At 40.6% G+C, this 9,339-nt stretch overlaps 2 protein-coding genes across 2 annotated transcripts; one reads left to right on the plus strand and one right to left on the minus strand.

Moving 5' to 3' along the window:
• Positions 1-3,034: 3,034 nt before the first annotated feature.
• LOC146677029 (uncharacterized) lies at positions 3,035-5,395 on the plus strand. The gene is made up of 2 exons (XM_085417787.1): positions 3,035-3,212; positions 3,837-5,395. Exons 1-2 carry the CDS (start codon positions 3,091-3,093, stop codon positions 5,074-5,076), a joined length of 1,362 nt encoding a protein of 453 aa, XP_085273913.1. The 5' UTR covers positions 3,035-3,090; the 3' UTR covers positions 5,077-5,395.
• Positions 5,396-5,588: 193 nt separating this feature from the next.
• On the minus strand, positions 5,589-7,197 carry LOC146677030 (uncharacterized). The gene is made up of 5 exons (XM_085417795.1): positions 6,960-7,197; positions 6,716-6,828; positions 6,351-6,508; positions 6,128-6,260; positions 5,589-6,054 (listed from the first exon to the last, which is right to left on the minus strand). Exons 1-5 carry the CDS (start codon positions 7,096-7,098, stop codon positions 5,596-5,598), a joined length of 1,002 nt encoding a protein of 333 aa, XP_085273921.1. The 5' UTR covers positions 7,099-7,197; the 3' UTR covers positions 5,589-5,595.
• Positions 7,198-9,339: the final 2,142 nt, after the last annotated feature.

Genomic DNA, 9,339 nt, shown 5'->3' on the forward strand with positions numbered 1-9,339 from the left:
TTCACCCGTTGCCTACTGGTGGTGGTCAGAGGCCCCGGTGGCGCCAGTGTCCGGCAGCCTCGCCTCTGTCAGTGCGCCCCAGGGCAGCTGTGGCTACAATGTAGCTTGCCATCACCAATGTGTGAATGGGTGGATGACTGAATGTAGTGTGAAGCACTTTGGGGTCCTTAGGGACCAAGTAAAAAAGCGCTATACAAGTACAGGCCATTTACCATTCATTTTTACATCTTGGCAGCTTGATGTGTCCTTAAAAAAAGACAAAGGAAACTAGTCAAAGGAGGACAAAATAAGTGTCAAGAAGCCATTCTGAAGGAAGGGAAACAGGGAGAAAAGGTTGAGGTATGCCAAGTTAGACGTGAAGTGGACTGAAGTGATGAATCTGCATGTGAAATATCAGGTTAAATCATTGACAATATGTGCGAATGAGGTCAGGTAAAACAGTGAGGGTCTTCTGTAAAACACGGTGGTTTGAGTATTCCCGTTCTGCTTTTTGAATCTTACCACAGGTAAGCCTCCAATCTGAACCGTCCTATTGGGATAAAAAGGTCTTTAAAAAAGATCGGGGCCTGACCGTTCAAGTCTTTGGGTCGTACATTTGAGTTACGAGTGAGCATCGGGATTTTTTATATTCTGGCATTTGAAGTTTGGATTTTTACATGCACAGTTATCTCAAGTCTGCCTCAGAGTCTGCATTCGGCTCCACCCTTTATGATATTTTATATGTGAGTAGGAGTATTACTGGATTTATTCAGGAAATAAAGACAAGCTAATGTGGAAGGAAATGTCCCTTTGTACTCTTTTAGGATTCCAATATTCCGGTCTAAAAGCAACAAACTCAGTCACTAGGAGAATTTGTTGTTTTATCCAAGGTAATGTCAGGATAAGTGACATGGATCACTGCGCATGTGATTAACCCCACTGCAAAACCCATCAGCACCATTCCTGCCATTCCTCCTTTATATTCCTGTTTCTGGTAGGCGGTCCTTGGTCCCTCTCACCTGGCGATATCGTCCAACTCAAGAAAGACCTCTCCCTTTACCTCTGTCACATTAGTCAATGTTAAAGTCTTTCAAATCTCTGTCCCAGAGTGCAAAAGTTTATCTTCTTCGCCTCCCTCATTTCTTTACTCCCGGTCTCTCTTCCTTCCTCTTGCTCTTTCACACTCTAATTTTTGGACTGTCATCTAAACTTCCAACTCTGTCTCTCTCTCACACACACACACCCACATGCAAACAAACACTTCTACACACATATGCTAGTAAACACACACTCGCAAACGCGAACACAGATTGCAATCAATATGCAATTTCCCCTCTGTGTATAAAAGATGGACCTACTTGGAGGCTGTCCCGCCGCTTTTGAGTAACGACGGGTCTACATGAAGTGCTGCTATAATTCTCGTAACTGCACTGCTTGGCTCCTAAATTGTGGTAAAAAGGATTTCATCTTGCAGGCGGATGCAGACACATACCACGGAGGGAACGAGTCCTGATTTATCCTGTTTCGTCTCTTCTGCTTCCACAGCAGACACATGAAAGGAGAGAAACGGATTATTTGATGCAACACTTTAACAGAAAGATAGCTTTGGCCCCCTGACACTTTAGAGACACTCAAGCTTCTTTCCAGAACAAAACTCCCTCCTTGCTTTAGCCCCTCTCATCTTATATTAGGGTTTTGAAGTAAAGACTTTGGGTTTCCACGATACAAAGGAGACTCGGTTCCACTCCTTTTCTCATTAGTCTCCAAGTTTGAATTCATGATCTTCAGTGAAGCAAAAGAACTGCTCTGCTGCCCTCTGAATGCAAATGAATTTTATAGTTTCAGGACATTTTTATAAACGAGAAAACAGGATTTGGAAACCTAGCAGTTTGTGTACAGTAGATTACAACAGGTTTTAGGACAGTAAGTGTGCTGTTGTAGTAACTCCACTGACAACATCAGAGAAAAGTTATTCTCATGTTACCTTATGCAAGCTTAAGTTGTCATCGCTTTAAATAAAAAATTTAGGTATACTTATATATATATATTAGTGCTGTCAAAATTAACGTGTTAAAGTAGATTAAGCCGTCATCACGATATATATATATACATACATATGTATATATGTATATATATATACACATGCATACACACATATATATATATATATATATATACATATATAGGATAGAAGATCCTCTTGAGTCTCTCTGTCCTTGCCCGGAAGATGCAGAACCTTCTACCAGATTGCAGAAGTTGGAACAGTTTGTTGCCAGGATGGGACGGGTCCTTCAGTATCTGCGCTGCTCTAGTCCGGCATCTCCTGGTTTAGGTGTCCTGAAGCGGGGGGAGAGCAATATATATATATATATATATATATATATATATATATATATATATATATATATATATATATATATATATATATATATATTAAACTCAGGATTGTGTGACTTTTATTTCAAGAGATTTTCGTTTTGGTTTATGAATAAAATGTCATTTTAGTGTTGCACAGGCACAGACGGGTTTCGGATATAAACGTCACTTGTGTGGTCATCTGCACTGATTTGAAACAGTCACAGCCTTTAAATTAGACAATCAAAACATATTACAAAGCTTACTTATTTTTGAGCTGCCCACAAGTGACAACAATTCAATTAAACCAAATGGCTCAGCACAGGGCAGCCCCACATTTTCTGGCACAGCTCTTCTTCACGGTTTAGAGATGGCCCCGGAGGCCCGTCCGGTCAGGCAGGACGAGTTTTAAGAGCCCAAAGTCCAGTATATTACATAATAGACCCGACCTCAGGGAATGGGCCATTCTCATCTCATCTCCCAGGCAACAGGTGAATTTCAACAATGCGCATTTGAGAGGCTCACAGACTTTTTGGAATACAATGCCTCCTCCGGCTGCCAAGCGTTTATGGTAATGCTCCATTCAGTGGAAGAATGGTGGATTAGTGCAACGATGGAGCTGGATGTGCTCCATGTCCGTCCTGCTGCCGGAGGAGCCCCTGGGCACCAAGAGGCCTCGACCAATCCGGTTGTTCAGTGATGACGCGACGAATCCGACGAATCCTACTTCCGGGTCTAAACGCTCCTGTGTTCAATATGACACAATGCTGTGTTCCTGGTTGTTTTAACCAATCTGGCTCAAAACAACAGTCTAATCTGTCATTTTACCGGTTTCCTTGTGAAAAGAGAGAGAAGAGGAAGTGGCTGAAGTTGATAAGGTATGTTACAACTCGTAAGTGAATGAATAAATTTGTAAGATAAGAGCTAGTGGGCTAGCTAATATAGCTAGTGATGAACAATTAAAACCCGCTACTAAAAGACAAACTGGCTTTTACGAGTAATTGTACTTATATAGACAATGGATTTTATTGTGTTTTTTTTAATACAAAGACGTTGTTGCATTTTTGAAGTCATTTTTATTTCTCCAAGCAAAGATTGAGAGCTAAGGGTCACTTCGCTATATATATGAACCTTAGTTAGCTTTCGACGCTCAGAGGAATAAAAATTACGTCCAAAAAGCGATGTCTATGTAAGAAAATACATTACAATCCCCAGCCTATGTGCCAGTTAATTACCAAAATAAAGACCTAACCAACAAATAGCTAGCAAAGGTTGCCAGTACTTATCTTTCTGGTAAGCTTAAAAGCAAATTAGTACAACGATGTGTAAGAAAAGCATCTGGACTTCTTTAAGTTTTAAGTTTCTTGAAGCTTCTCTCATCTGGATGAAAGAAGCTTCTCTCTATTATTTATCTCTATTTTTTTTTTTTGTATTAATCATAACTAATGGAGGGCTAGCGTATGATCTGAAATTTCTCTCTGTCTTTTTAAACACTTCCACAGACGTGAAAACTTCACCCCAAACTGCAACTCAAGAGTCTGCAGTTGGCACTTCCCTCAAGGAAAAGCTGCGGGGCCAACAAGATTTGCATGGAACGACAGGAAGTCTTTTCAGTTCCCAGATGACCACAACCCTGTTAGAAAAAAGAAGAAAAAAGAGCAGGTCCCAGCTATTGGTGAAAATCAGAGTGAAATATCAGATGAGCCACATCATTCCAACAATGCAGCTACACAGACAGATACTGCAAGTTCCACAAGTTCTTCCCAAAGTCTTCTGGTGCTAGAGATTCAGAATGACATGCTAAGAATAGAGAATGAAAAACTTAAAAAACAAGTAGAGAAGCAGAAGCAGACTTTCTCATTCAGTCAAATATCTGACAATCCTGAAAGGGTCCAGTACTATACTGGATTGCCCGATGCTGCTTCTGTCCTGTTTTTAGAAGCGCTTCTTTCCAGATTTGATCTTAAATATCATTCTGATTGGACTGTCCAAATGATGCCCCTAATTGACCAGTTATTTCTAACCCTGATCAAGCTTAAACTTAATTTTGGTCATGAAGACCTTTCAATAAGGTTTAACTGCAGCAGAGGCACAGTAACTAATGTTTTTACAACAATTGTTAGTGCACTGTATGACATTTTGTATGTTGGCATGCTGGAAAACAACATTCCCTCGAGAGCCAAGAATCAAACATCGCTGCCAGATTGCTTCCAACCATTTCCTAACTGCAGGATTGTGCTTGACTGCACGGAAGTTTCTGTTTGTAACACAGAGAGACTTGACACACAAAGTCATTTGTACAGCCAGTACAAAGGACGGACCACACTAAAGGCTCTAATTGGTGTGGCTCCTAATGGTGTAATAACCTTTGTAAGCAACTTGTACGGTGGAAGTGCCTCAGATAAGGCCATAACAGCTGACTGTGGAGTACTGCAACATCTACAACCAGGTGACATGGTCATTGCAGATAAGGGCTTCACAATTCGGGACATCCTACCAGAAGGGGTCTCACTGAACATTCCGTCCTTCCTCACCAACGGACAATTCACACAAGAGGAAGTGAACAACAACAGGAAGATTTCCTGTGCAAGAATACATGTAGAGCGTTCCATTCAAAGACTGAAAGTTTTCTCAATTTTGCATCACATCCCATATCAGTTAAAAAAAAATATTAATAAGATCTTGAAAGCATGTGTGTGTCTTACAAATTTACAAACACCTATTCTCCGTGAAATTGAATAAATTATACCTGTGAGAGTTCAGAGGTAAAAGTACATTGTGTCATTTTCTAACTACTTGTGGACCAGAAAACACAACTGTTGAATAAGTTTACTTTTATTATTTATAACTCCTAAGTGGATTGTTTTGTGTGTATACTCAGGATGTTACAACATAAAAACAACTTAGTTGCATAGTTTCAAATTGAGAATGGTCTCATTTGTGATTCGTATAATGTTTTACTCTGTTTTTATCAATGGCTTGTTACATTTTTCATTCCATTCCAGCTTCCTGATTACTGCCTAGTTTTCTTGCTATGCATTTTCAATTAAAATGAAGAATACCAGATACATGTGTTACTCTTTATTTTCAGGAACAGTTTGTCCAAAACATTTTATTTTTTCAAATCAAAAATTAATATAATTTAAGAATTTATCTGAATATATTTACAAAGTTACAATGACAAAAAATGTACAATTTCCAAATAGTTTTAAAATTAACTATAAACATTTGGACTGATAAATTACTCATGCTGATATGAATTCAAAGCTGCGATAAAATGTGGGGTAAAAAAACTTCCCGGTAGAACGTTTCCAACGCTTCAATGTTAACAGCCCAAGTTTGTTCTCTATCCACATGCAAGATGAAAAAGTCACATGGAGTCCAAACAATAAAGTGACAGCTTTTCGCCCCTGTGAGATAGAGGTTGCCCTGGATCTGATGCCAGTAGTTGTGATTCTTTTTTAATACCAGGGAACCACTTGCCTCATCCAGCTGTAGGAAAAAGTCCTTACTTTCTGCAGCCTCCAATACAGTTTTGGCTCTGGCTGACCATGGGCATTTCACCTCAATGATGCACTCATTAGAGACAGTCCCATCTGGAGAACCACCAAGCAGGCCACTGTTAGATAAAAACAGTCCCCTCTCCTTGATAGCTGCACCAGTACAGTCAGTGTACAACTGCTTGGCCTTTGGCTCATGAAGGATCCCCCAATCACATGCCTTTGGGGATGAAAATACAACTTAGTCATAAAGGAATTCTTAGATGCACAGACCATTTTTACTAACAACTTACTTTAGATCCTTCTGTCAGGTTGTACTGTCCAAGCAGAGTCTTAAATAAGGAAGGGGGGTATGAGCGCCGCTGGACTGCACTCAGGACCAAACCGAAGTTGCTGGCTGTGATTCTCTTCTTGCGATATGCTGACCTTTTATAAAGAAACACAAATTAAGAGACACAGTTAACTAAAATTTCCTACTTAACACTTAACAGAATTAATTTCAAAGCACTTTCTTACCACAATGCATTCTTCGTTTGCCCAACTGTTGCTTCCTCAATCTGTTTCTTCTCTTCGTCAGACACAGCCAGTGATGCCAAGAGATAACGAGCCTTGTCTTCTGCTTGGGGAAATCCCAGGTTCCTCAGCACTTCATCAAATGTCTTGGCTGGTTTAGCCTAGATTTAAAGCAAAAGGATTTTAAAGGTTTTAATGGAACCAAGAAATTTTGACCACAGAATAGACAAAGTCAGGTACAGAGTATATAAAATACATGTAAAAAATAAAGTGGGGACAGTGGAAGCAAACAGTCTGCTGTATGTAGTTTACAAGAGTTTACATACATGTACAATTTATACCACATGTTAAAGTAAATATCAAAGTACCTGAGAGCATTCAGGACTCAAAATCCAACCCATCCCAGTAAAACGTTGCAATTTCGATAGGGATGCCACTGCCCATTCCTTGTCCTCCTGGGAGACAGGTCTTTCGATTCCAGCTGAAAAAAAAAAGCTTTTAGTAATCTGAATAAATAATAATTTTAGCATATAAAACACAATGCTTTTTAAAAAGTTAAGAAAATAATTATTATAATTAATTCAAAGGGCAAATTTTAAATAAATAACTGACCTTGTGTTGTTGAGGGTGTCATCACAGACACTCTCTTGGCAGTAATTTCTTCTGCTTTGCATGATTTTACCCTCTTCCACACACATTCCACGTCAGTGCGAGACACATTCTTCTCCACCCAAATCAACAATGCCGCCATATGATGGCACTTATCATTGCCAATCGGGCACTCACAGGAGCTGAACCTGACTGACTGACCCTCAACATGCACCTACATTGAAAGAAAGTTAATGCTTACCCTAATGATGTCCCTTCCTTCCTGATGTTGTAAACCTGCTCAACATTTGGCAATAAAACCCTTTCTGATTCTGATTCTAAACATTCTAACAAACACTTGCAGCGCTGCTCTGTGTACTGGTACCAGGTTAACTAGGCTAATATAACTGGTACTAGGCTAACATTACTAACTCTCCAAAACCTCCATGTTATGTAGATTTTCATCTTCGTTTACTTCCACTGTTATAGCATTGCTGTACGTGTGTGTGCTTTATGAAATACATCAGAATACAGAATATCTCATGTTTAATCGTCGGCTAGCTAGCTTACTCCTAGCTCACCTCAACATTGTAAATCTTCTTTTTCATGGATGCCTGGACACTTCCCTTTATAATTCCGCCTGGGAGAACGGTTACACTGACCACTTTACTAGAGTTGAAGGAATTAAGACCCTTTTTAACCCTAATTGGTACTTCGCTAAAGAAGGAGGTAATCGTGAACAAAGTCACTGGCTCCGCCATCGTTGTTTCTTGAGGAGCACTTAGACCCGGAAATACCTGCAACGTCATCCGTGACGTCTGACTGAACAACCGGATTGATGGCTTCAGGCCAAACCTACACGTGTAGGGAGGTTATTAAGTGTGCCTATGCCAAAAGGCACACTTATTACTATTGCTCGGATTTATTATTATTATTATTATTTTCCTTTTTCAGCCTGAAATTTTCGCGCGTAACTCATCCCACAGTTTTGACACAAGCTTCATATATGTTATATCATTTTGTGCGGCTGGATCAGGAATGGTGTGCTATGACTTTTGGTGTTTATTACTTCTATAGTTTTTTAAATATGAATATTTTAATGCAAGTTTTTGCCCATTCAAATGAATGGGAACGAACGAAAGTGAAACTTTACTTACTTTGTGGTGTGTTTGCTCACCCACTTAATTTGTGGTGTGTTGGCTCACTCTAGTGGTATGTCCCCGTATTTGGATTACCATAATGACAACAATATGAACGGCGCGCACAGCGTCGGTGCTTTCAGGAACCATTGGAATTCTTAAGGTTGCACGAAGCATTGAATAGTTACGGTAACGGCAAGGGTGTATGCTTGGTGGAAAACTGCATATCCCACAATTCAAAGCACGCCTCTACCAGTCAAACAATGGCGGCTGCCACTTGGTTTAATATATCGTTAGCTTCATAGCATAATTGCCTAAGTCATTGACTTAGGCAATTATGCTATGAAGCTAACGATATTCCTCTTATTTGTGTTTCTAGGTCACAAAGTAAACTTTTAAGATATTTTCAGGTGAGAATGTAGGTGTGTAAACGTCAAATATCTGCTCGTTTTGTCAAAACATCCCATATTGGCAACAGATTTTTCACGATGTTGGCTAGCTAGCGCGGCTAGCGCCGCTTCACTCAAAAGCACCCAGGCTTGGCTTTCAGTGAGGCGTCTCTAACTCCTTTCATCCCCGATAGCTCCGCAAACAGTCTTTGTCTTAGCTGGACTTATTTTTCGTTTATATGGGCCGATGATGCTGGTCGATGAGGAAAAACTAACTGAGTTGTTTGGTGGTGGCTAACGCGGAGCTAGCTAGCCACCGGTATGTGTCTCTTTCCCCTCATATGTGGGGAAAGAAACATGTGAGGCGGCCGCCGATCGACCGGTTTTCAGGTGAGAATGTAGGTGTGTAAACGTCAAATATCTGCTCGTTTTGTCAAAACATCCCATATTAGCAACAGATTTCTCACGATGTTGCTGCTAGCCGGCTAGCTAGCTAGCGCCGCTTCGCTCAAAAGCACCCAGGCTTGGCTTTCAGTGAGGCGTCTCTAACTCCTTTCACCCCCGATCGCTCCGCAAACAGTCTTTGTCTTAGCTGGACTTATTTTTCGTTTATATGGGCCGATGATGCTGGTCGATGAGGAAAAACTAACTGAGTTGTTTGGTGGTGGCTAACGCGGCGCTAGCTAGCCACCGGTATGTGTCTCTTTCCCCTCATATGTGGGGAAAGAAACATGTGAGGCGGCCGCCGATCGACCGGTTTTCAGGTGAGAATGTAGGTGTGTAAACGTCAAATATCTGCTCGTTTTGTCAAAACATCCCATATTAGCAACAGATTTCTCACGATGTTGCTGCTAGCCGGCTAGCTAGCTAGCGCCG

This window comes from Rhamphochromis longiceps, linkage group LG2 (genome assembly GCF_057381845.1).
Source record: "Rhamphochromis longiceps isolate RC_006_pf linkage group LG2, R_longiceps_female_GT1.1, whole genome shotgun sequence".
Classification (NCBI taxonomy): Eukaryota; Metazoa; Chordata; class Actinopteri; order Cichliformes; family Cichlidae; genus Rhamphochromis; species Rhamphochromis longiceps.

What these genes read in the sequence shown, in the direction of transcription:
- LOC146677030 (XM_085417795.1), bottom strand. Translation starts at nt 7,098, where the DNA reads ATGGCGGCATTGTTGATTTGGGTGGAGAAGAATGTGTCTCGCACTGAC. An exon ending in TGAGTCCTGAATGCTCTCAG is followed by an intron (nt 6,509 to 6,715) that starts GTACTTTGATAT and finishes CTTTAAATCTAG; the next exon opens with GCTAAACCAGCCAAGACATT. An exon ending in ACCTGACAGAAGGATCTAAA is followed by an intron (nt 6,055 to 6,127) that starts GTAAGTTGTTAG and finishes TCATCCCCAAAG; the next exon opens with GCATGTGATTGGGGGATCCT.
- LOC146677029 (XM_085417787.1), top strand. Translation starts at nt 3,091, where the DNA reads ATGACACAATGCTGTGTTCCTGGTTGTTTTAACCAATCTGGCTCAAAA. An exon ending in AAGTGGCTGAAGTTGATAAG is followed by an intron (nt 3,213 to 3,836) that starts GTATGTTACAAC and finishes ACACTTCCACAG; the next exon opens with ACGTGAAAACTTCACCCCAA.